General features: G+C 48.1%; 1 protein-coding gene across 1 annotated transcript in view; it reads right to left on the reverse strand.

The window, feature by feature from the left end:
• Window positions 1-25,351, reverse strand: part of LOC102269083 (scavenger receptor cysteine-rich domain-containing protein DMBT1-like) — an 83,407-nt gene extending 58,056 nt beyond the window's left edge. Inside the window, exons 1-14 of the mRNA XM_070363594.1 lie at window positions 25,129-25,351; window positions 24,935-25,006; window positions 21,546-21,863; window positions 20,519-20,548; window positions 18,380-18,451; window positions 17,400-17,717; window positions 15,665-15,703; window positions 9,757-9,942; window positions 5,747-6,082; window positions 5,666-5,686; window positions 4,778-4,788; window positions 4,666-4,692; window positions 2,125-2,428; window positions 1,459-1,491 (exon numbers count right to left, since the gene is read on the reverse strand). Of these exons, the coding sequence (XP_070219695.1) occupies window positions 1,459-1,491; window positions 2,125-2,428; window positions 4,666-4,692; window positions 4,778-4,788; window positions 5,666-5,686; window positions 5,747-6,082; window positions 9,757-9,942; window positions 15,665-15,703; window positions 17,400-17,717; window positions 18,380-18,451; window positions 20,519-20,548; window positions 21,546-21,863; window positions 24,935-25,006; window positions 25,129-25,351 (1,990 nt within the window). The remainder of the gene's footprint in view (window positions 1-1,458; window positions 1,492-2,124; window positions 2,429-4,665; window positions 4,693-4,777; window positions 4,789-5,665; window positions 5,687-5,746; window positions 6,083-9,756; window positions 9,943-15,664; window positions 15,704-17,399; window positions 17,718-18,379; window positions 18,452-20,518; window positions 20,549-21,545; window positions 21,864-24,934; window positions 25,007-25,128) is intronic.
• Between the last annotated feature and the right edge of the window lie 1,134 nt (window positions 25,352-26,485).

Here is a 26,485-nt window from a genome sequence, read left to right on the forward strand (position 1 = left end):
GGATTTTCCAGGCAAGAATACTGGAGTGGGTTGCCATTTCCTACGCCAGGGGATCTTCCCAACCTAGGGATCGAACCCAAGTCTCCTGTATTGCAAGCAGATTCTTTACCGCTGAGCCAACATTCATGAAATATGGTCTTCCCCATTTCACCATCATCCATGTAATTTTCAGTTTAGCTGAATTACATAAATGAGCAAACTATAGATGAGGCTTAATTTGAATATCCACTGCCCTTGCCCCCCGCGCTGGCCCTTTAACTTTAGATGGCCTTTCTCCTCTCACTCACGACCCCAACACACAAAGCTGGTCTCCCTCCAGGAATACTCAGAACACATTCAGGTCTTCTTCAGGCAGATGACTGAGTCAGATGCTCCTGCTAATGACGTGTGCCCTGCGGTGTTTTCTGAGGCTGTGTGCAGACAGGATTCAAAGGGTGAGAGATGGGGCTTAAAATTCCAGTTTTACTACTTTCTAACTGAGTTATCCTGGGAGGGCTTCTTGATCTCCCTAATCCTCAATTGTAGGGATTAAATAAATGAGTTTATTCAGAAACCCTAGCATCAGGCTTGTTTGTTTGTTGCAATGAAACAAAACACCTTTTCACTGCCTTCAGCATCATTTCAGAATCATCACATCATGTGGTGTTTGGCTTTTCCAATCTTCAGTTTTTATTATATAAGAATATCATTCAATCATTAACTTTAAAAACTGTTTGAAAACAAGCAAAAGATTCCCAAGAGTATGTACTTTGGGGTCAGACTGATTAGTATCAAAGCTTAGTCTCCACACTAACTTGTTGAGTGATCCTACGAGAGTCACTTAACCTCTGTGCATCTCAAGTTACTCTTTCTGTAAAAGAATATTTAAAATGCCTTTTTGCAGGTTTCCCCAGTGGCTCAGATGGTTAAGAATCCGCCTGCAATACAGGAGAATTGGGTTCAGTCCCTGGGTCAGGAAGATCCTCTGCAGAAGGGAATGCCTACGCATTCCAGTATTCTTGCCTGGAGAATTCCATGGACAGAGGAGCTTGGTGGGCTACCGTCCATGGGGCTGCAAAGAGTCAGACATGACTGAGGGATTAACAGTTTCACTTCCTGAAGATTAAAGTAGTAGCCTGAGCTAAATGTCTCCCACTTTTTGTGTTAGTTTTTGCCTGGTCTTTGTGTAGTTGGGGCCAATGAACAGATGTGGTATATTAGATTGGTGGTCAAGAGCCTTGACACCTGTGGTTCAAGTCCAATGGCTACACCTTGGTACATTACTAATTTTCTGTATCTCAGTTTACCTATCTGGAAAATGGGAATAAGCAAATTACTTACTTTAAGAGGTTATTGTGCATATTAAATAAGTTACATAGGTATAAGGCCCCAAAACCGTGCCTGAAAGCATTTATAAGTATTCGATGTTATTATTATTATAAAGTTGCCTGAACAACAACAACAAAAATATGGACATACCTGGAGGTGTGGGAGGAGGTAGGTCTTTTGAATCTGAATGCACAAAAAAAGACAACAGGTCACTCTCTTTAGTGAATCCAAAGTTTGGAGGAGGTAGGGTAACAAGGAGGCCAGTGGGGATGAAGTGGGGAGGACCATGGTCTTTTTGGGCCCAGGACTTAGAGCGCTGCTCCTGGGTCATTCCAGTCCTCCTCCGGCAGGGTCCTTGGCCTCAGAGCTTGGGGTAGAGCATCTGGGTCAACTCTGCCCCTTCCCTGGTCACCAGGGCTGGATTACCTGTGGCCCCTCTTATGCAGGATCACCTGGATCATCTGTTAAAATGCAGATTCCACTGTCCCTTCCCAAACCCAGTTGATCACAATCTCTAGGGGTGGGGTGGGCCCAGGATTCAGCAAGGCGGGGCTGTGGGGCACCAGTTCACCCTAACATTCGAGGTCTCCCACGTGCAACCGGGGGCTGCCCAGGGCAGGGCGTGTGCCTGGGCCCAGTGCCTGGCACACTGGACACTGTGCCTGAGCCCAGGGCCTGGCACACGGTGGGCACTCATGGATTGGCTGACAACAGAATGAGCAGATGGATGGTTGAAAAATTCCACCTGGGATGCATAGTTTCACAATGTCTTCAACCACAACATCTGAAATTATAGCCCAAGCGGGGAAAGGCTACCTGAGCAGATGACCCCAGCGTCCTCGTGGTGGCCACAGTTGTGCTCCGACCAGCCCGAGTGGGCACACTGGCCAAGGTGGCGCTCCGCCCCAGCGCACTGCAGATTGTCCAGAAAGATGTCTCCAGAGCCCGCGCCGAAGTGGGCCTTCCCGAGGGCGGACACGGCCTGACCGCACCCCAGCTGCCGGCACACGACCTTGGCTTCGTTCAGGTCCCACAGGTCATCGCACACGGTGCCCCAGGCCCCCTCGTGCAGGACTTCCACGCGTCCTGAGCACCGTCCTGAGCCGCCCACCAGCCGCAGCTCCGGCCAGTCCCCTGCAGACAGAGAGGGGCCCGTGAGTCCCCAGGAGGCCAGCGGGCGATGCCGGTGTGCGGGGACATGCCCTGTCTTGACCCTTGGGGCCCGTCCCTCACGTTTCTCATGTGTGTCTGAGTCGCATTCAGACTGTGGGGCCTTCAGTCAGTGTAATGTCACTTCAACAGTGTTCGAAGTGAAACTGACTGCCTTTCATGTTAAGCTCTAAAGATACGGCTGCAAATCAAAGAGGTATGTCTCCTGCCTCAGGAAGCCTGCAGTCTGTTAATTAAACACAGACGCGAGTGTAGTGCTTTCTCACACCAGTACAAGGCCGTGTAAAGAAAGACCAGGGTGCGCTCAAGAGAGTGATGGGATGTGGCTGCAAGACTCCCCTTAAAACACTGAGAAGGACCCAGTCAAGGACAGACTCAGGGAAACGCCTTTGAGTAAGGGGAAAGCTTTTGCAAAAAGACCCTGAAGTGCCATTTCACGCCTGCACGTATGTGTCTCTAACCCACACACATAGAGATGCCATCACCTGTAACGATATCAAAAGGAGTAATTCCACATAACACTTTTAAGTGGCATCTTAAAGCCATGAAAATATCAGCAGCTTAGACAAAGGATGAACTGAGCCCAGTAATAAATCACAAAGAGCTGATGTTCAAGTCCCATCAAAAAAAAGGCGTGACCTACCTGAGCTGTTAGATGAGTCTCCCGCATCTGTTCACGTAGAGAAAAAATATGTCAGTCTTTTTCTGAAATCCTGACTTTCATAACCAACAGCAAAATTTTTCCTTACATCCTTATAAATGATTATTCATCTGATATGGGAAAAATGAGTCCCTGTAAATATCACAGTATTGGGAGAAACAGATTCGGCTATAGATACAGGAAGTTTCTTGCTGGTTGTTGGTTGGTTACTGTGTTATGAGAAAATGGTCAGATGGATGCACACATTTGGGATGATATGACCTAGACTCCTGATTTTGTAGCAGATGAGTTTCACATTGAGGGCATCTCATGGTAGCTCAGATGGTAAAGGATCTGCCTGCAGTTCAGGAGACATGGGTTCAACCCATGGGTCGGGAAGATCCCCTGGAGAAGGGAATGGCAACCCACTCCAGTATCCTTGCCTAGAGAATTCCACGGACAGAGGAGCCTGGTGGGCTACAGTCCATGGGATCACAAAGAGTCTGAGAACACAGCTGAGTGACTAACACTCCACACTTCAGATTTGGACAGTCATTCCCCAGTACATTGAAACTTAGGAATAAAAAACACCCCATGAGGCTGTGACTGGGTTGGATGTGCCACAGATAATAAGACACCTCCAAGTAAGCATATGGGTGAGTGAATGCTCCAGCAAACAAGACAGTGTTTTAAAATATGCGCCTCCTGGGACTTGCCTGGTGGTCCAGTGGCTAAGACTCCATGCTCCCAGTGCAAGGGGCCAGGTTCAGTCCTTAGGGAACTAGATCCCACATTCTGCACCTGAGAGTTTGCATGCCATGTCTAAAGATTCAGCACACTTCAAGGAAGACTTCAGACCCGTAGTGCCACGACTAAGACCTGGCACAGCCAAGCAAATACAAATAAATTAATTAAAAAAAGACGTGCCCCAGTTAAACCACCCGATGCAAAGAGCTGACTCACTGGAAAAGACCTCGCTGCTGGGGAAGATTGAAGGCAAAAAGAGAAGAGGGTGGCAGAGGATGAGATGGTTAGATAGCCCTACTGACTCCGTGGATATGAATTTGGGAGAGTGAAGGACAGGGAAGCCTGGCGTGCTGCAGTCTATGGGGTTGCAAAGAATTGTACATGACTTGGTGACAGAACAACAACAACCAGTTAAAAGCTCCAGGCACCAACTTCGTCTCATGTGGCATGTCAATGAACAAGTGCTCTTTCAAGTTCTACTTACCAAATCTCTCGAATCACACCAGGTATTACAGCTGCTAGTTTACAGAGATATCTCGCTATTGGAAAGGGCTGTTACTAGACCTTCCAGAGGTGATTAACTCACTTCTAACTGTTCACACCTAAAGATATATATATATATATATTTTTTTTTTTTTTTTTAATGTGGACCATTTTTAACGTCTTTATTGAATTTGTTACAATACTGCTTCTGTTTTACGTTTTGTTTTTTGGCCACAAGGCATATGGGATTGGAGCTCCCTCACTAGGGATTGAACCCTCGCCGTTTGCCCTGGAAGGTGAAGTCTTAACCACTAGACCGCTGTGGAAGTCTCTGTCCCAAAGTACTTTGGAAAAGCTGTCTCAAGGCAATTAAAATCAGCCATTTTAGTTTACTGATTCTCTGGTGTTAGATGACCGAATGAGGAAAACGGTAGTAAAAACTGCCAAAAATGCAGCCCTTTGTCAGGTACTGAAACTCTGCAGGTGCTATCCAAAAGACAGCCTGAAGGAGCCCTTTCAGCAATCCTGCCAGAAAGCAAGCAGTCTCCTCATTTTACAGATGAAGAAACTGAGGCTCCAAGAGCTTAAGAGTTGATCAAATGCTGTCTGAGTATCATCACCAGCTCCGAGATCCAGACTCGAGTTTGCCAGCTCCGCAATCTTCCTTAGATTTACTACATTGGCTGCCCCTTTAAACAAAGATATTTAGAAATACTCCTTAAAAATCCCCGTAATTAATCATTTTTTTCATATGTCTGTATGCGGTAAAGCACACATTCCTTTGGTAATTCTTACTCTCAAATTAGAAAATTTTAAGATTTTATTCTGGGAATCAGTTGAAATCTTATCTGTTCGACCAACTTAGAAGGGATAAGTGAAGTGAAGTGAAATGAAAGTTGTTTAGTTGTGTCCAGCTCTTTGCGACCCCATGGACTATACAGTCCATGGAATTCTCCAGGCCAGAATACTGGAGTGAGTAGCCGTTCCCTTCTCCAGGGGATCTTCCCAACCCAGGGATTGAACCCAGGTCTCCTGCATTGCAGGTGGATTCTTTCCCAGCTGAGCCACAGGGAAGCCCTAAAGGGATAAAGCAAACATCAAATGCTACATGTTTGAGATTCCTGTCTTCAACCCTGGTGGTGGCGGTTTAGTCTCTAAGTCCTGTCCAATTCTTGCAACCATGGACTGTGGCCTCCAGGTCCATGGAATTTCCCAGGCAGGAATACTGGAGTGGGTTGCTAGTTCCTGCTCCAGGAGACCTTCCTGACCCAGGGATTGATCCTACATCTCGTGCTTGGCAGGCAGTTTCTTTAGCACAGAGCCACCAGGGAAGCCCGTCTTCGTCCCTGGCTGACTCTGAATTCTAGCAGGGTGGTCCTGAGGCACTTGGGTGGTGACCGGCAGAAGAGAGGCTACCTGAGCAGATGACCCCAGCATCCTCGTGGTGGCCACAGTTGTGCTCCGACCAGCCCGAGTGGGCGCACTGGCCCAGGTAGCGCTCCGCCCCGGCACACTGCACGTTGTCCAGGAAGATGTCTCCAGAGCCCGGGCCGAAGTGGGCCTTCCCGAGGGCGGACACGGCCTGACCGCACCCCAGCTGCCGGCACACGACCTCAGCTTCATTCAGGTCCCACAGGTCGTCGCACACGGTGCCCCAGGCCCCCTCATGCAGGACCTCCACGCGTCCTGAGCACCGTCCTGAGCCGCCCACCAGCCGCAGCTCCGGCCAGTCCCCTGCAGACAGAGACCGGGTGAGCATAGCCTCCTGGGCGCATGCTCACTCCTCTGGGGCTAGCTGAGCTCCTCACCCCACACGACTGCTTGGGATGGAGGACTCAGTAAAAGGTCAGTCAACTAGTCACGAAAATAAAAAACAAAACTGTCACTAAAGTGACACTAAAGTCGTTAAAACTGTCAAAACAACATTTAGCCTTTTTAACATGCATTAAATGAACATCTATTGGGCCAGAGCTATATGCCAACCTGTGTTGGCTAAATGCAGAAAAACAGAATAACTTGCACAGTGATTTGTGATTTTCTGAAGTGCTTTTGTGTGTGTGTGTGTATGTGTTTGTGTGTCCACCTACAACTTCATAGTAACTCAGGAAGATAAGCCAGTTTTATCTCTGAGGACACTGATAGCTAGAGAACCAAAGTGCACACGTGCATGCTAAATTGCTTCAGTCATGTCCAGCTGTTTGTGACACCATGGACTATAGCCTGTCCGGCTTCTCTGTCCATGGGATTTTCCAGAGGAGAAGACTGGAGTGGGTTGCTGTTTCCTTCTCCAGGGGATCCTCCCAATCCAGAGATCAAACCTGTATCTCCTATGGCTCCTGCATTGCAGGCAAATTCTTTACTGGTGAGCCACTGGGGAAGCCCAGAGAAGCAAAGTGACTTAGCCTAAATCCCATGTCTGGTCAGTAGCTGGTCTCAACTCATTTCTCCTGATTCCAAAGTTCACTATTTTTCTTCTCTCTGCTATTTTAGCTCACTGCCCCTGGAATGCGTCTGGCACTCTACTCACTTGGAACAAGTGTATTAGTGATACAGGTGTGAGGTTAAAAATGAGCAGGACAGGCCGTAAAAAGAAAAGGCAGAAACCCACTGGAGGGTGCTTATAAGTTGCTCAGACTTTGATGACTCCGAAAGGTGCTGAAAAAATGAAGTCTGCTCGTTCTAGGATCTTAGAGCCAAAAGATCCCAAGAGCTCTGAATGGCCCTGAAAAGTCTGCACAGGGTCAGCGGGCAAATATTTGCAAGTAGACGAACCACTTGCAGTCGGTCCAACCTCTGCCTATGAAGCAGCTACAGATGCAGACATAAACACAGCCACCCAGAGGCAAGGACAATGGGTGTGTGCGTGTGTTCCGTGGCTTACCTGGTCTTGCTGTTACCATTCTGGGTGTTGCTGTTGGGATTGCTGTGGATACAAGAAGACACCCTTGAGTAAAATGGGAGGATGCAGACAAGTCTGAGATCTCCACTAAATGCCAATTCATTTTTCCTATTGTCCTTATACTCTGTGACCTCCGAAGTCAAATTCTCCTTACAGGTGAGTCTCGATGTTGGCCAGGGCTGTGAGATCCAACGAGAGTAATATTCCTCCTCTGGCCAGCCATGGAAACTTGGCATTTACTGCGGGGAGCGAGCTCCGCCTCTGGCAAAGGTCATGAGGAAGGAGGCTTGGCATACGCAAAGGTGGGATCAAGCCTCAGGAGTCTCCCTGGAAATTCTCGAGCAATCTACCCCCCAAACCAGAGTCTGCCTACTTTCTGCTTTGTGCTTTCACCTATACCTCTGACTTTACGGGGGGCTGTCCCCCACTACCTCTCTCTGAAAAAAGAGTTAGCTTACAGCTCCAGTTAATAATTCTTGGGTGTGACAGTGTTTCAACCTACAAACTCCTTTGGAAGTCCTCTAGCCTGCCTGAATAGGTTTTTACCGGCAACATGTGATTGTTCAGAGCCTCCCAACTGTGAGAGGCAGGAGATGTTCTAAACTGTCTAAACACAGATTCCTTTGAGTAGTTAAAAGATTGATTAGAAATTGTATTGGTGAAGGGTTTTTCACTTGTTGGGCCAATGTTTGCTGCTAAGTCTCCATATCCCTTACCTACTGTGTCCTTGGCGGTGTATTGATTGATATAATGGGTGTATAGAAATGTAAGCAGTTGCCTCAATGTTTGTAACCTGGGACCCTTGAGTTAATTCTTTTTCTTGTTATAGCCCACCACACCTTTGCTCTGTAGGAATGCAACTTTATCTAATGCTTTTGGAGGGTGGCTCCTGACCAATCACCTTTAGAGAAAAATAAGTTTTCTGAAGAAAAGGTCTTAAAATGTTAACAGGCCTCCGGGCCAGAAGATGATGCAAATCACCTAAGCTTTTGCATATGATAAGTTTGCAGGAAGAAAGCCTGGTTTGCTGCAAGACTCTACCCCTTCCCCCATTATCCTCTATGCATAACTTAAGGTATAAAAACTACTTTGAAAAATAAAGTGCGGGCCTTGTTCACCGAAACTTGGTCTCACCATGTCGTTCTTTCTCTTACCTTCTGGCTGAATTATTCAGCCTCTTTTCTCCACTGAATTTTCACTGAGCTATCCTTATTTCAGCCTCTTTTTCTTCACTGAATTTTTACTGAGCTATCCTCATTCTATTACTCTTTATATCCTTAATTAACCGTTTAATTAAGCAATTGTTTCTTGATCTTCGCCTACGCAGTCTCTCCTTCGAATACCCTGGATCAGCGGGGCTGGTCATTGTCTTTGATAAAAACAAGGAATTAAGGAAATCAAATGGCTAATTTATCAATATACAGTACCCAGCGGTTACTGTGTGTAACTTAGTTCTACTACTGTCTTCATACTTGTGTAACTTGTGTGGACAGCCTCTCTCAAATAAGGTGGATTTACAAAGGAAATTAGGGAACATACATAAAAGAGGTCAGACTATGACAGTAAAAACACCCGGAGCGGGGACAAGTGAATAACCATGAACATCGAATGAAGATTAAGTAATGTCAGTAAAGGTGACTCACTGATTAGATGTGGAGTCTGTGAAACAGCATCTGCAAACACAAGAGAATCATCATCAGTAATTGTTAAATGCCAATCCCAGTGACTTCCCCTGGCCCACCTTGTGCCCCAGAGTGTCTCCTTTGTGTTTAACAGCACTTTCCCCGAGCTCGCTCAGTGAGTTCCCCTGGCACTTGCTAAGATTACAGAGATTTATGAGCAGCTTCCTGGACACGGAGGATGCTAGAACTCTTCACCAGTTCAGACTCTTTCCTCTTTGTGGTAAAGAGTACAGGACCCATCGGTGCACGTCCTCGGGACAACTCCTCTGTCCATGGGATTCTCCAGGCAAGAATAGTGGAGTGAGTTGCCGGGCCCTTCTCCAGGGGATCTTCCCGACGCCGGGATTGAACTTGCATCTCGTACATCTTCTGCATTGGCAGGCGGGTTCTTTACCACTAGCACCACTGTGCTTTACTTGTCCTTGAATTATGCCATGTGTTTGTCTTGGATTCCTTCTAGGTTGTACATGAGACTCCCTTAGGCTGGGATCACACCTTCTTCTCTAGACACCCACCCAGTACTCACAGTAACTTCAGCAGTGTCTTCCTAGTGGGCTGCCTGACATCAGATGGTTACATGAGAAAGAACAGCCCGTGATGAGGCTGCCAATTACTGAGCATTTATGACATGCATCACCGTGCAGAGGGCTCTACTTGCATCTTTTCCGGGAACACTCACAGCAAACCTAAGAAGTAAGGCTCTCTTCTCCCCGTTACACAGGGACAGGACCGAGGCATGGAGAGGCTGAGTCTCTTGCCCGAAATCCCAGAGTCCCCGAGCAGACAGCCCAGCTCCAGATCGTTTTCCTTTAGCTACTCTTTCTTACCTTTGGCTTCAGAGTAATAATACGCAGTGAAGTTTTTCCCTATGTTGTTGTAACTTCGGTGGTACACGAGCGTCAGTGAGCTGGAGGACGACGAGTAGGTGAGATAGGTTCCAGAGCAGGTCTTCCCCAGGGACTTTGCTGAGGATGGAGGGCCGTCCAGGATTTCAAAATACTCATTGGTGCAGTCTAGGCTGGGGAAGCAAGCACCATGGGAGCTTCAGTCTCCCCCTCAGCAGATCTCAGAGGTCTGCTGTGAGGCAGACTATTCTGCTGCTATCAAGAGGCTGGGGCAAGATCAAAAGGCTGTCATCTTTCGAACATTGTGTGTGTGTGTGTGTGTGTGTGTGTGTGAAGTCCCTCAGTCATGTCCGACTCTTTGCCACCCCATGGACTGTAGCCTGCCAGGCTTCTCTGTCCACAGAATTCTCCAGGCAAGAATACTGGAGTGGGTGGCCATTTCCTTTTCCAGGGCATCTTCCCGACCCAGGGATCGAACCCAGGTCTTCTGTACTGCAGGCAGAGTCTTTACTGCCTGAGCCACCAGGGTGGGCCCAAACATAGTCGATTCCTTTTACCCCATTTTTTTCTGAGAGCCATTACCTTTGGGAACGGGATTTTAACTAGAAGAGGGGAGAGAAGCCTGGAATCGTAGGTGTAACCCTGATGAGGCCTTGAGCACCCTGAGGCCACAGGTACCTTGAAACCTGGGCCCAAGGGCAGGGCCAGCCAATGGGCAGCCCCTAGGATGTGGCTCCAGGGTTCAAACAACCTGCGTCCAGGCTTTCAGCAGCCGACCTGCCCGAGAGGGAGGTGCACTGCCAAATCGGCTCAGCTGGCTTTGTGGAAGTCATCTGATTTTGTTGTTCCTTATTGTGAAGTTTTGTACAGAACGCGGGAATCAGAAAACCATTTTCACATCTCAGCCTGATGAGATGTCTGTTCCAAGTCATAGTTTGATGAAGCAAAAGTCAAGAGCAATAAATAATTTTTTTCTGAAGGTTAGTTTCCATAAAACATTCACCTATGAATGATATCAACCTTGACAATTTATAATATTAAAACTTAAATTTTCCTGTTTTATTAGGTCTGAGGGTTCCATGGAATCTGTATCTTTAGCCAGCAAGGTGAAATACATACACACATACTATCAAGCTCTCTCTCTCACACCCCATCACACACACACACACACACACACACACACACACACACACACCCCTATACAAAGTATACAAGGTGAATTTCATTTTAACTACAAATTCATGGGCACAAAAATCAATCATATTTCTAACAAACATGTGGAAACCAAAATTATAAAACAGTATTATCTACAATCACTTCAAAAAGAAAAAAGAAACACCAACATATACATTTAACAACACATATACAAGACCTGCTTGCTAAAAATGGTTTTTGCTAAAAAATTTTTGCCAACACAGAAATTAATGGATATCACCTGATGCAAAGAGCCAACTCATTAGAAAAGACCCTGATGCTGGGAAAGACTGAAGGCAGGAGAAGAAGGGGATGACAGATGATGAGATGGCTGGATGGCCTCACCAACTGAGTGGACATGAGTTTGATCAAGCTCCAGGAGTTGGTGACGGACAGGGAAGCCTGCAGTCCGTGGGGTTGCAAAGAGACAGACATAATTGAACAAAAACAACAAAAATACAAAAAATCACAGCAAATGCTGGCTAGGATATGGAGAAATTATGTTTGTCATATGTTGTTGGAAGGAATGCAAAATGGCAGTCACTCTGGAAAATAGTTTGACGTGTTCTTTAATGTACATACTACACGACCTACCAATTGATTCTCAATCATCAATCCCAGAGAAATGAAAACTTAAGTTCATGCCAAAACCTGTGTATGAATGCTCATAGAAGCTTTACATACAATAGAGGGGCTGGGAACAGCCCGAACGTCCTTCACTGGAAGAAATGGTCAGACAAACTCTGGTTTCCACACAACGGAACCCTTCTCAGCAATGACAAGGAACAAACTCTTGATACAGGCAACAGCCTGGATGGAGCTCAAAGGCCTTAAGCAGAGTGAGAAAAGTGAATCTTTAAAGAATACTGTATGACGCCATAGATTGAAGGGTCTCAAAATGACAAAACTGCATAGAACCGGAGAATAGTTTAGTGGCTGCCAGGGACAGAGGCTGGGGTGGCTGTAAACATGCAGGACAAAGTAGTCACCCCTTTGTGGTTGGAGAACACACTTTCTGCTTCTAGATCAAGGGTCCCCGACCGCCGAGACCTAAAATGCTTAGTGATCTGACGTGGAGTTATACAATAATAAAAACAAAGTACACAATAAATAAAATTCATGTGAATCATCCTGAAACCATCCCACGCCATCTGTGGAAAAATTGTCTTCTACGAAGCTGGTCCCTCATGCTCAAAAGGTTGGGGATGGCTGTTCTAGATTGTAGTGGTGGTTTCATGGACCTGGGCATGCGTGCATGTGTGCTAAGTCACTTTAGTTGTGGCTGACACTTTGCGACCCTGTGGAATGTAGCCCTCCAGGCTCTTCTGTCTATGGGATTCTCCAGGCAAAAATACTGCAGTGGAGGACTACCATACCATCCTCCAGGGGATTTTCCCGACTCAGGGATCGAACCCATGTCTCCTGCGGTTCTTGCACTGCTAGCAGATTCTTTACTGCTGAGCCACTGGGGAAACGCAGAGGACCTAGACATGGACATATACATTGGATAAAATTGCACAGAACTACACACACACATAAGTGCAAGTGAAAAATGGTGAAAACAGAGTAAGTCTATATTCCAGCTAACAGCATTATACTTGTGTTTTTGATACTATTCTATAGTTATATAAGATGTCACCAATGGAGAAAGAAGAGTGAAGGGGACATGGGACTCTGTGTTATTTTTGTAGCTTTTTATGTGTCTGTTCAGTTCAGTCGCTCAGTCGTGTCTGACTTTTTGCGACCCCATGAATCACAGCACGCCAGGCCTCCCTGTCCATCACCAACTCCCAGAGTTCACCCAAACTCATGTGCATTGAGTCGGTGATGCCATCCAGCCATCTCATCCTCTGTTGTCCCCTTCTCCTCCTGCCCTCAATCCCTCCCAGCATCAGGGTCTTTTCCAATGAGTCAACTCTTTGCATGAGGTGGCCAAAGTATTGGAGTTTCAGCCTCAGCATCGGTCCTTCCGATGAACACCCAGGAGTGGTCTCCTTTAGGATGGACTGCTTGGATCTCCTTGCAGTCCAAGGGACTCTCAAGAGTCTTCTCCAACAGTTAGCTCAAAATAGAAACTTAAAAAGAAAAGACTCTTTTAATTACAGGAATCAACCAAAGAAATAAATGTCTGGAATCTTACACTACACGGTGCACTTAAGGAAAGTCCTTCTGACTTACTTAAGGTATGGAAATGCCAGTCGTATGTGGTCAGATGCATTGGCTCTGATTTCCCACACACACGTTATGTTGTCATGCATTTTATTCCTAGGGGGATTCCTGATCGCTCCAGATGAGTTAGTAATGATTCTGCCACATTGAGATTTTCCTAAAAGCAGAGAGATATTTCAGAATTTCAGTTTTTTTCATTGTTCAGTTCACTATAGTTGACATTCTTTTTTCTTTCATTTTTTTCCCCCTCAAAAGGTTTCATGGGTCATTGCTTTGTTGGGTACATCGTAGGATGTAGCAGAGGTATAACCTAGTCAAAAAATTCTTGTAAACTTAGGAATTAGGACATGATATTAAGTCTGAAGTTTGTAGTATCTCTTGATCTCAAGAGAATTTTGCCTCTGACATGCGCTTTCTGGGTAGGGCAGTTATCCAGAATCAGCCTGAACCTTTCCCTTGGTTACTCCCCAGTGCTGGTAAAATGGATCAGGACTCTATGGTCCTTGCCTGCCCATCCCCCACGTCCTCCACCTGCCTTTTGTCTGCAGAAAAGCTTTAGCTAAAGACTAAGTTTAATCAGAGAGGGGAGAACATGCAGAAACAAAGGAAAACCAGTCAAAGGAGACCCAATAATAACAATGCAGTTAGTAAGCAAAGTCAGAGACCTTTAGTTCCTCCTCAAGGGCTGTAAATAATATTCTGAGCCCTATCCTGTGAGCTGTCTTGTAGATACTGAAACCCCCACCAGGTGGAGAGGTTAACTATATGATGGGCAGAGTGTACCCATGACAGAAGCTGCCTCAATTCTGAGAATTGGCCTCAGAGGAAATGGAAACAAACTGAGCCCGGAACTGAAAATTAACTGTACCTAGTTAATTTGTCTAGTCCGTCTAGTCAAGGCTATGGTTTTTCCAGTGGTCATGTATGGATGTGAGAGATGGACTTTAAAGAAAGCTGAGAGCCAAAGAATTGATGCTTTTGAACTGTGGTGTTGGAGAAGACTCTTGAGAGTCCCTTGGACTGCAAGGAGATCCAACCAGTCCATCCTAAAGGAGATCGGTCCTGGGTGTTCATTGGAAGGACTGATATTGAAGCTGAAATTCCAACACTTTGGCTACCTGATGAGAAGAACTGACTCATTGGAAAAGACTCTGATTCTGGGAAAGATTGAAAGCGTGAGGAGAAGGCGACGACAGAGGATGAGATGGTTGGATGGCATCACCGATTCAATGGACATGAATTGAGAAAACTCCAGGAGTTGGTGATGGACAGGGAGGCCTGGAGTGCTGCAGTCTATGGGGTCACAAAGAGTTGGACACGACTGACTGGCTGAACTGAACTGAACTAAATTAGTTTGTAACTGTACCAAGATGACACTGGTCAGAGCTGACTGTGTTGTTTCTGCATGTAGCCCCCTCCCTCAGCCTATAAAAGCTCTTGCCCCCTGAATGTCGGGGAAAGGGGAGTCAGCCCTAGGACAGGTGCCATTCCCCCAGCCCCCGACTGCTGGCATCCAAGATAAGGCAAACTTTCCTTTCCACCAACTTTGTCTTTCTTGGCTTTTGAGCAGTGAGCAGCCAGACTCCAGTTTCGGTTACACTGCATCCTATATCCTATAGCTTTGATTTTTATCATGTTGTCAGTAATAATGAATAAACTACTTAATTTTCACAATTAAGGTCAAGCTCACGTGGAGCTTCTATATATGAAGATGGCAGTGTTCTACCCACTAGCACTTGTCATTTATTGAAATTAGACCACTGAAAATCCACTAAGTGGAAAGACGTTGCCCTGAGTCATCCACCCTCTCCAGCTCTGATTTGTTCTGTGTCCACCTGTCCATCCACCTGTCCATTTGATTCTCCACCTGCTTGTCTGTTTGTCTTCTGTCCAATGTTTAGTTCAAAATGAGAGGTGACAGCTGCAGCAACAGCGCTGTCCATCAGATTACCTGGTAAGAAGTAGACCTACACTCAGCTGGCTCCTCCCTAGAAGGACCAGCCAGGCCCTCCAGGCATTACGTTATCCTAGCCCTTCAGCTCCAGGTGGTGCTAAGAAAAGCTTATCCTGAGCTTCTGAAAGCCCAGGGTACTGGCCAAAGCAAAGAAACCAAAAAAGGAAGATGAAAAAGAAAGGACAGAGAAGGACACAGAGAGTCAGAAAAGGAGAGAGGGCAGAGAAGGTGCCCATTGTGGTGAAAGCCCTCTGAAATGACGCCCTGGGGTAGTGCTCTGGCAATGTGGCTGTGCTGATGGCCCCATGTCTGTCCTGCACATGTGGTGTCCATGCTGGGAGACCAGGAAGGCTGACCACACTTGATCATTTGGATTACCTTCTTGGACTAATAGAAATGGAACTGGAACCATAAATTCATTGACCTTCATTACTGGACAAATCTCTCAGAATGCAGGCTCAGAGGGGTGACTTAGACAGGGCAATAGTATTTTGCTCAATTTCCTCGAAAAATCACTTTAGGGCCTGAGCTAGATGACGATGATCAGGGCAGCCAAGGACAACCCGGTCTCACCTGTAGCCTCTGTCTCCGCCACGACATCCAGAGGGGGACCTGTCAAAGACAAAGGAAGTCATCAGACGCAGTGGGGTCATTGGCTGGCACCGAGGGGGACACGGCCCACAAGGAGGCTCCAAGGAGCCAGGAAGAGACGCATCATCAGGGCCCCTCCCAGAGCTCCTGAGCCAGTCTCTGGGGGTGAAGCAGAGCATGCAGGCGGTGGTCACGTGCAGGAGGGAAGACGCACTGATCCAGATCTTTCAGACTTGGACGCATACATTCTCTTGTCATGTTATCCTAGCTCTTTATCTCCAAGAGGTACTAAGAAAAGTTTAACGGAGCTTCTGAAAGCCCAAGACACCAGCAAGAGGAGAGGAACAAAACAAAACAAAACAAACAAACAAAAAAAAGGAAGATGAAAAAGAAAGGACAGAGAAGGATACAGAGAATCAGAGAATGTAAATGAGATATTTGAAATTTTGGGAATTTAAGAAAACTAAAGATGGGACATTCTGGCTCCTGTAGCCAATTTCTGTGACCCCAGTGAGGGGAGTTAGGAGGCTGCAATGCAAGTACAGGAAGAGGCACTGACTGACTGCTTCCTTTGACCTGTGCTGCTCAGAGATGGTGGGTCAGGACCTAAGGTCACTGTGGCTCCTTGCTGTCCCCAACATCTCTCCAGCCAGCAACACCTGACCTAGAACTTCCCATTGGAGACTTTCTCCGATAACCAATCCATTCCCACCTCCTGAGGCTGACAGTCCAGGAAGGGATGTGACTGCAGCTTTATCAGACCCTTGTCCACTCAGTTCTGGTCATGGCTCACCCTTTGGCCAGGAGCTGGCCAAGGGCAAGGCATTAAGGGACCAGGGGTTTGATAAAGGAGAGGGGGCACAAGTGTGGAAAACTCCAGGTACTGACGCTGACAGCACGTGGGAAAACCAACACCAAGGAAGCAATGTGGGGCCAGAATGCCCAGGATCAGAGAGAGGGCCAAGGAGAGGGTAGGAATTAAACTGAGCCTTGACTTGGGCCAGGTCTGGCCCATCAGCCTTCTGCTGCCCATGGACAGAAAGTGTCTATAACTGCCTCTCCCATCTCAACCAGTCCCCACCCGCATCTCACTGCCAGCCCCTCACAGCCCCAAAGCGCTGTGCAGAAGTTTAAGGAATTTTGAATCTGCTTCCTGAGCGTGAAATGCACAGTGAATTAAAGAGGTAGATGGTGAGGTGGGACCAAATGACTTCTAAGGGCTCTTCCTCTCTCCCAGTGGACAGTCAGCGACTCCACATCTCTGAGCCACTCTATGGGCTTGGAGTACAGAACCCATTCAATTTCCTGCAGAATTCTCCCCCACCAGGTTTTAAGAAACTGCACATGTGAACTCCCCACCTGGTAGCAAGGCCACTGAGTATTCAGCATCTGTAAGTGGGAGAGATAAAAACATCTGCTGTCAGTGAAAAACATCCTGCTTTCTTTTCTCAAAATTTTGGCTGCACTGGTTCTTTGTTGCAGGCTCTCTAATCGCAGCGCTCAGGCTTAGTTGCTCTGCAGCCTGTGGGATCTTAGTTCCCCAACCTGGGATCGAACCCAAGTTCCCCACACTGGAAGGAGCATTTTTAACCACTGCACTGCCAGGGAAGTTCCTGTCCTGCTTTACTCTCAATTGTGATTTTTTTACACTGTCCCTAGGAAAGGACTTTCTCGAAAGGGCCCAGCTGGGCTCTGCCCGGGAAGGGAGCGGGGTTACCTGAACAGACCACGCCAGCATCCTCCCCGTGCCCACAGTTGTAGGCAAACCAGCCAGCGTGGGAGCACTCGTCCAGGTGCTCTTCATGCCCCCTGCACTGCATGTTGTCCAGGAGGACCTTCCCGGAACCTTCCCCAAAGTGGGCCTTGCCCGGGGCCTCCATGGCCCGACCGCAGCCCAGCTGCCGGCAGACAACGTTTGCTTCCGGCAGGTCCCAGAGGCTGTCACACACTGTCCCCCAGGCTCCCTGGTAGAAAACCTCCACGCAGCCAGCGCAGCTCCCATGGCCGCCCACCAGCCGCACGGGGGCCCAGCCTCCTGGGGGAGGAAAGGGGTCTCAGGGTGCTGGCTGCTCCCTCTGCCTGTTGAGGACTGACTGCCCTCTGCCACCCTGGCTCTCCTTTCTTTCCGTGGCTTTGTACCCACACCCTTCATGCTGCCACGAGGGTCCCATGTCAACGTGCAGCTCTAAGGCGTCTGATGGCATCCATCTTTAAAGGCCTGACACAGAATCCTAAGTCGTATTTGCAGGAAGTGGACCCTGACCAGATGAAAACTGCTGACTGCAACCATGTAGACTTCAGACCAATTGAAAACAGAATGTTGATGAAGCTCAAAATTTCACTTTGATGCCAACCAGTCTGAGAACTGACGCCAAGCTAATCGCACCTGGGTTAAGACTGCTCACCTTCTAGCCTCGCTCTCTGCACTCTCTGCAGTGTGACCCTCCCACTCCTCCCAGGAGGCTGAGTCTATTTTCCTAGTCCTCAACCCCCGGGGCTTGTGGCCTGAGATTTGCCTGGGTCAATAGCCTGTGGCAGAGGTAATGGTTTGGAGCTATAAGGCCTCATGACAGGCTCCAGGGGAGCCCGGAGACAGTTGTATGAATAAGCCTGGGGGGCCTGCTGGGCGATGAAAGGCGTGTGACCGTGTCACCTCTGTCCCATCCAAAGACACAAGACAAGAAGGAACGGCCTTACCTGGAGGCGCTGAAGCAGGTGGGTTTTGGGCCACCGATGTTGCCGGTGACGTGGGAAGTACGTTCTCATAGGCTGTTGATGGAGGGAAAAGGAAGGAGTGATGTGAGGGAAGAGTCAGAACATCGTGAGAAGGTAAACAGCTACTCCAAGGGGCAGCTGCCTCCCATCAGGATTCAGCAGGAATAATGACGACGCTGCTAAGGCCAGTGACCTCCCATCCCCTAGATCCCCATTTCAGATGAAACATGGCGTTACTGCCTGTTGACAAGCTGACATGGGCCGCATGGCCACTTTGCAAAAGCAAAGACAGTTGGCCCCAAGTGGCCTGCTGCATGCGGGCTGTCAGGGGGCCATCACCTCTTTCTTGGTTACCCTCGTCCCAAGGGCGTAATGACTTCACCTAAACAAAGCAAGGAGAGTCACTCAGCAAATCCTTGGGGGAGAGGGCAGGGAGGAGGGTAGCAGGTCTGAAATGCTCGAGGGAACCTCTGGAGCTGAGGGAACGGTTGTGCATCTTGACCGCGGTGGTGATTACACAACCGTGTACAAATCACCAAAGTTCATCAAACTGGACCTTAACAGGGGTGAACCTTCAGCACATAAATAAAACCTTAACAAAAGGTAAGTTGATGAATGATAGATGGATTGATCAATTTATCATAGAATCCAGGTAGGAGTTAATGGTTATATTCCTCAAACTTTTCTGTATATCAGAAATTTTTCATAACAAAATGTTAGAGGGTAAGGTGTCTCTCAATTTCTATTGTAAGACTTACATCTCTGTTTTTCAACAACCATCTTTTGCTTTCCCACTGGTGTACACTTAATTCAGCTAACCTATGTGGCTATTTCTTCCCTCCTTGTTAGTCACAGAACATCAAAAGCATAGAATTTTAGGGAGCACGGCATCCAATGTGCCTGTTCTAATGACACGGAGACTGAAAAGTTAGTTAAGTCGCTTAGTCGTGTCTGACTCTTTGTGACCCCATGGACTGTAGCCTGCCAGGCTCCTCAGTCCATGGGATTTTCCAGGCAAGGATACTGGAGTGGGTTGCCATTTCTTCCTCCAGGGGATCTTCCTGACCCAGGGACTGAACCTGGGTCTCCCGCACTGCAGGCAGATTCTTTACTATCTGAGCCACCATGGAAGCCCATGGTTATTCAGCTGAAGAGAAACCAGTTGGGATCAGATTCCAACAGCTCAGGGCCTTCTGATCCCCACATGCCCTCCTTTAGGTGGGCACATGACCAGAGGAAGGAACCATGGCTGTGTGAGCACCTTCCAGGTGCCAGGAATCTTTAGGTATCATCTAATACGTGACCTGGGGCTTCCCTACTCTTGCCTGGAAAATCCCATGGACAGAGGAGCCTGGTGGGCTGCAGTCCATGGGGTCGCTAAGAGTTGGACACGACTGAGTGACTTCACTTTCACTTTTCACTTTCATGCATTGGAGAAGGAAATGGCAACCCACTCCAGTGTTCTTGCCTGGAGAATCCCAGGGACGAGGGAGCCTGCTGGGCTGCCGTCTATGGGGTCGCACAGAGTCGGACACGACTGAAGCGACTTAGCAGCAGCAGCAACAGGGGCTTCCCCGGAGGCTCAGTGATAAAGAATCCATCTGTCAATGCAGGAGACACAGGTTCGATCTCTGGGTTGGGAAGGTCCACTGGAATAGGAAATGGCAACCCCTTCCAGTATTCTTGTCTGGGAAATCCCATGGACAGAGGAGCCTGGTGGGCTACAGTCCCTGGGATCACAAAAGAGTCAGAGACGACTGAGCAACTGAGCACACGCAGTCCATGAGCTTACTCTGTATTCTCCATATTATTCCCACTTTAATGAAGAGGAATGGAGATGAACTGGGAAGGAGAGATGACATGTCTTGTCTGTGGTCGTCTAACTGAGGGGGTCATATGCCATGCTGTCTCTCCCATTAGGGAGTAAACCCCATGAAAGAAGGGTCCAGGGCTTTGACCACTGCATGGCCCCCGTGCTTCACTGGCACAGAGTCTGGCACATGGTTGAATGAACAGATGAGTGAAAGAAAGAAGCTGCAAATCAAACCAGGATCTGACTCTTAGCCTCATGACCTTCTCACATCATGCAGAGTCTAGCAGAAGACATAACACGGGCCCTACCTGTAGCCGGAGCAGCTGTGGAATCAGCACCTGCAACATGGAGACAGACTATGCATGTTACCACGTCTTAATGGGAGAACGTCTACTGTGAACATCCTACAAGCAGAGAGGGGTGGGCGGCAGACAGACAGAGACTCTGCCCGTGAGAAGCCTGGCATTTTCTGGGGATTTGGGACACAGGACCAGGCAGCAAACCTGGGCTGTCCCGGGACATCTTCAGGGACCACTGCTCCCTGGGTGCCTCAGGAGTTGACAAGGGTGGCTCCACATGGGCAGGTGCAGCCTGAGAGCTCGTCATTCGTCGGGACGTTATTCAAGTCACCAGTGGGGCAGAATCGGGAAAGACTGGGGGGCAGAGAGTCAGCCAGAGGGACACATAGTTCTGGGGAGGTCACCAGGCCCAGATGTGGAAGGCCTGGCATTCCAGCTGACAACTTGGTCCATCACCCCGAGGTCACACGCACAAACGTTAGTGAGGACCCACAGGGGTAAGATAAACAAGGGACCTGAGTGGTGGGAGTCGTGTGCACAGGAAGGCTGTTCGGTGTCCAGAGGGGCAGGGCTTTCTACCCTGTCCAGAAAGCTGACTGTCCAGTCAGTTAATGCAACAAGAGAATTTGCTGCTTTGAACCTGATGCACTTCTACTTTTATTTTTGCCACAAAATGTAAGAATTTGGATTTTTATGCCGAACACTCTGATTTGGCTAAATTCAAGGTCATTGGGTCGCAAAGAATAGGACATGACTGAGCAACTGAACTGAAGTTCAGCTTAGAATTTTCAAACGTAACCAGCCACTTCTGAGCTGAGATCCAGCCTATAAGTCATATTCGGCAATCGCTGCAGCTAAGGGGGTGGTTGGGTGGCTGAACAACCTGAAGGAGCCAGGCTGCCTGCCTGGCCCACTGACATCCTGAGGCTGGGCTGTGGGGTGTGTGTGTATCACTGGGGTATGTGTGTGTGTGTAGGGGTGAGTAGGGAGGCCACAGGAGCAGCCCTCCAGGCAGGTACTGACAGCAGCTGCTCACCTGCGCAGATGACGCTGGCGTCCTCCAGGTGCCCGCAGTTGTGCCCGGCCTCACCCCCATGCACGCACTGCCCCAGGTGGCTCTCGCTGCCCACACACTGCAGGTTGTCCAGCGCAATCTTCCCAGAACCTGCCCCAAAGTGGGCCCCTGTGGGGGCTGCCACAGCCTGGCCACACTCCAGCTGGCGGCACACGACGGCGGCCTCGGCCAGGTCCCAGAGGTCATCACACACAGTCCCCCACGTGTCCTGGACCAGAACTTCCACGCGGCCTGAGCATCTCCCCGGACCACCCACCAGCTTCACAGCCACCCAGGCCCCTGGGGAGGAACAAGGAGGAGAGGCATTGAGACGCAGCTCTCTGAGGTCAGGAAGGTTTCCTCTACTGGGGTACGTGGGTAGGTGCTAATAAACTATTCAGAAATGGTGTTTCTGGGTCACATAATCCTTATCACCAAGAGTAAAAGAATAGGCTTTGCAGCTTTCTTTACTTTATTTGGCTTTTCTATTTGCTTTCATTGGGAGGACTTGTCTTCTATGAATCAGCCCAACAGAGCAGGGAGTGGATAGTCCCAGGTCACTTTTAAAGGATTTGTTCATTGATTACTGGGCTTCCCTGGTGGCTCAGATGGTTAAGAATCTACCTGCAACGCAGGAGACGTGGGTTCAATCCCTGGGTTGGGAGGATCCCCTGGAGAAGGGAATGGCTACCCACTGCAGTATTCTTGCCTGGAGAATTCCATGGACAGAGGAGCCTGGAAGGCTATATAGTTTGTGGGGTCACAAAGAATCAGACAGGACTGAGCAACTCACACTCCTTGATTACCTGGTGATGCTATCAAGGTATCACACAGAAGATGCACTTGTAGAAATGTCAGCTCACCAAGTAGAGGTAGAGGGGCAGCTCCCATCAATAGTGAAAAGCTACTTCTTTTTAAGCAGTTGTCCAACTAATTATAAAAAAGGATGCTTGTTTTTCCAAATGGATTCCTAGCCTTGTTTCAGGCTTGTAGTTTAGGGCTCCCACTGCAGGGGCACAACTGAGCTCCCAGAACAGTGACGTCACTTCTCTGCTCCAAAGCTTGGCCCTGACTCCACTTTTTCTTATAATTCAACTGTAAGATGGAAACAACATCCTCCCAGCTACGTGGCAATGTCAAAAAGACTGAAAAACGTGAAAATGTGAGTTGCTCAGTCATGTCCAACTCTCTGCAGCCCCATGGACTGTAGCCCGCCAGGCTTCTCTGTCATGAAATTCTCCAGGCAAGAAAAGATTGTACTAGACCATATTTGGAGAAATATGCCAAGAATGGTTGTATGGAGGGTTTATCAGCTCATGGGAAGGCCCAGTTGAGGAGATCGATTTTACCCAAATGAAACAGTGATGAGAAACATGGAAAATCTGAATTAATAATTAACATTTTATCTATCATATCCTTTATTATAATAAATTCGCTTCGTAGACAGCTTAATAATATACTTAACATTTCCATATAATTTTCTCAAATAGTCTTGGCATGAGCAATTAGTCCTTATTCATACCTTCTCCTTGTCTAGGTAGCTTTTATCCAGGCCAACATGAAAAACACAGTGAAGCCAACATGAAAAACACAGTGAAGCCAACATGATCCTTGTAGTTAACAGGTCTGGGTGAATCCAGCCTTTGCCACTTATGACTGTGTGACTAGTTATTTGAGCAGTTCACTGTGTTCTCTGGGTCTCTGTTTATTTTCTTGTGAAATGCTGGGAATAGCAGCTTCCTTTATGATTACTGTGGACCACACTTAATTCTGTGCATGGCATACACTAGTTTCTCAGAAAATGCTAAGCACAGGACTGGCCAAGTCACAGAAAGGCATTACCTGCTGGCAGGAGGGTGGAGTGAAGGCTGGGAGGGCCCGTTGTGGGTATGGTAGCTGACAGTCCAGCACCTGCAAACAGGTACAAACAGGACATCGCTCGAGATCAGGAGCCTCCTAACCCCACGTAGGAAAGGAAAATCCTTGCAATGAGAACATTCTGAAAAGTCAGACTCAAATACAAGGCACTGGGTCCTCCACTGGCTTCCCTACAAAGTTCTAGGCAGGGAAGACCTCTCTTCCCCCATCTTTAAGCTCAGTTATCCAGTCTCTAAGATGAGGGTTTAGAATATTCCCCATGGTCGGTGCATCCGTGCTCTCTCCATGAGTTTATTGTGGGATCTCTTTGCTGCCATCTCTTCTTTCCCTTTCAGGAAACAACCAGCTGTGTTCTATCATGGAGACGCAGCATTCATATCAATGAATGGACTTCTCCGGCTCTCCCTAGGTGTTTGGCAAACCTGCCTAGACTGCATGGTACCCAAGCAACGTGAGACAAACATGGCATCTTTGAGCAGCTCTTGTACCTCGTTTTGTCTCATAAAACATCAATCCAAGCAAACCTTCTTACTGCCATCTAATTATGGGGTCAGTTGGACCAAATCAGTGTTTAAAATGTCAAATGGCAATTAACCCAACAAACTGAATGTTCAGTGTAAAGAACTGATGTCTGATTTCAATTTTAACTAGTTGCCGATGGAGTTGGCTTCAGCCTTCAGTAATGACCTGCAGGTGCTGAAGGCTTCTGCCAGAGAAGATGGTGACTCAGACAAGTCAGATGTCAGGGGAGAGGTGCCCACACGGGCTGCCTCAGCACCAGGAGCTCTGCTGCCTTCTGCATCCTTGCAGCCTCTGTGAACATCAATTTGAGGGAGCTCGCCCAGTTACCACCACCTGACAGGTGTACAAATATTGTCTGCTTTTAATAACGCCTTTAACTCCTTTGGATCCTTTTCAAATCGACTAACAGTAGATTCAGTTCCTAAATCAGCAGGATACAATATGGATTTCCCATAAATAACTGAAGGGGAAGGAACATTCAGGAATGTCAGGTGATGGATGAGCATCCCAAATACCCTGCCCTTTTTTGTTATCAGCAGTCCTTGCACAGTAACTGCTATTCCCTTAAGCATCTTTTGTTGTCAGTCACTAGGTCACGTCTGACTCTTGGTGACCCCATGGGCTCTAGCACGCCAGGTTCCTCTGTACTCCTCTATCCTCCGTAGTTTGCTCAAACTCATGTTCGTTGAGTCGGTGATGCCATCCAACCATCTCATCCTCTTCCTGCCCTCTTCTCCTTTTGCCTTCAATCCTTCCCAGCATCAGGGTCTTTTCTAGTGAGTTGGCTTTTTGCATCAGGTGGCCAAGGTATTCAAGCTTCAGCTTCAGCATCAGTCCCTCCAATGAATATTTGGGGTTGATTTCCTTTAGGATTGACTGGTTTGTACTTACTATAGTAAGTATCTTTACAGTGGTGTCTTCTGGAAGATTAATAGGGCTGAGAGCAAATACAGTAGGCACAGAGGACCTACCTGTGAGTGTGTGGGCAGAGGAAGCAGCTTCAGACCCGGGGACAGGAGTCAGGGCTGGTGGATCGTCAGCACCTGAAGGTTGAAACACATCAGCTTGGCTTATTATGAACAGCTGAACAACGGGTGTGAATAGGGGCTGAGATGTCTGAAGGGGCATAAAAGCGGTGACGTCCTGGGAGATGCCAGCCACTCACCTGTGCAGATGATACTGGCATCCTCCTGGTGCCCACAGTTGTGCCCGGCCTCGCCCCCGTGCATGCACTGCTCCAGGTGGCTCTTGCTGCCCACACACTGCATGTTATCCAGCACGATCTTCCCAGAACCCACCCCAAAGTGTGCCCCCATGGGGGCCGCCACCGCCTGGCCACACTCCAGCTGGCGACACAACAGCAGCCTCGGCCAGGTCCCAGAAGTCATCACACACGGTCCCCCATGTGTCCTGGACCAGAACTTCCATGCGGCCTGAGCATCTCCCTGGACCACCCACCAGCCTCACAGCCACCCAGGCCCCTGGGAGGAACACGGAGGAGAGGCACTTGGGGTCTGCCCTCCCATCTCTGGAAGGCTCCCTTTATCCTTTATCATTTCCAGGTGGTCACATCCCTATTTTATAATCAGGCAAGCTCACGCAGTCCTCAGCCACCCAGATAGCAAGAAGAGCCAGAATAGTCTTCAATTTCAAGTCCCCTCAGGAAGACTTTATCCTCCCCTTTTCCAAAAGGTGAAGCTTTCTTTAAGAAACTGCCTGAATTCCTAGATTCTCCCAACAAGAACCTGTGTTATTCCCCCTACCATGGACAGCGATAGAAATAAGAGATTTCCGTGTATCTAGTGAAACAAGAAGCACTCCAGGCCTCCCTGTCCATCACCAACTCTCGGAGTTCACTGAGACTCACGTCCATCGAGTCGGTGATGCCATCTAGCCATCTCATCCTCTGTCGTCCCCTTCTCCTTCTGCCCCCAATCCCTCCCAGCATCAGAGTCTTTTCCAATGAGTCAACTTTTCGCATGAGGTGGCCAAAGTACTGGAGTTTCAGCTTCAGCATCAGTCCTTCCAATGAATATTTCAGGACTGATCTCCTTTAGGATGGACTGGTTGCATCTCCTTGCAGTCCAAGGGACTCTCAAGAGTCTTCTCCAACACCACAGTTCAAAAGCATCAATTCTTCGGCACTCAGCCTTCTTCACAGTCCAACTCTCACATCCATACATGACCACTGGAAAAACCATAGCCTTGACTAGACGGACCTTTGTTGGCAAAGTAATGTCTCTGCTTTTCAATATGCTATCTGGGTTGGTCATAACTTTCCTTCCATAAAAGCACATAAACTAAAAACAACCAGGGAAGTGACTCACAAATAAAAAGTTCAACTTACCAGACAGACTAGTTTTTGCTGATGATGGTGATGATGGTGGTGCTGGTGACGACGGTGCTGATACTGATGGCACTGACAACAGTGGAGGTGCTGATGGTGACAGTGTTGATGATGGTGAGGAGGATGACAGTGCTGATGGTGAAGATGATGGCCATGACGACAACGGCCAAGGTGA

The sequence above is a fragment of the Bos mutus genome, chromosome 26, assembly GCF_027580195.1.
Source record: "Bos mutus isolate GX-2022 chromosome 26, NWIPB_WYAK_1.1, whole genome shotgun sequence".
Classification (NCBI taxonomy): Eukaryota; Metazoa; Chordata; class Mammalia; order Artiodactyla; family Bovidae; genus Bos; species Bos mutus.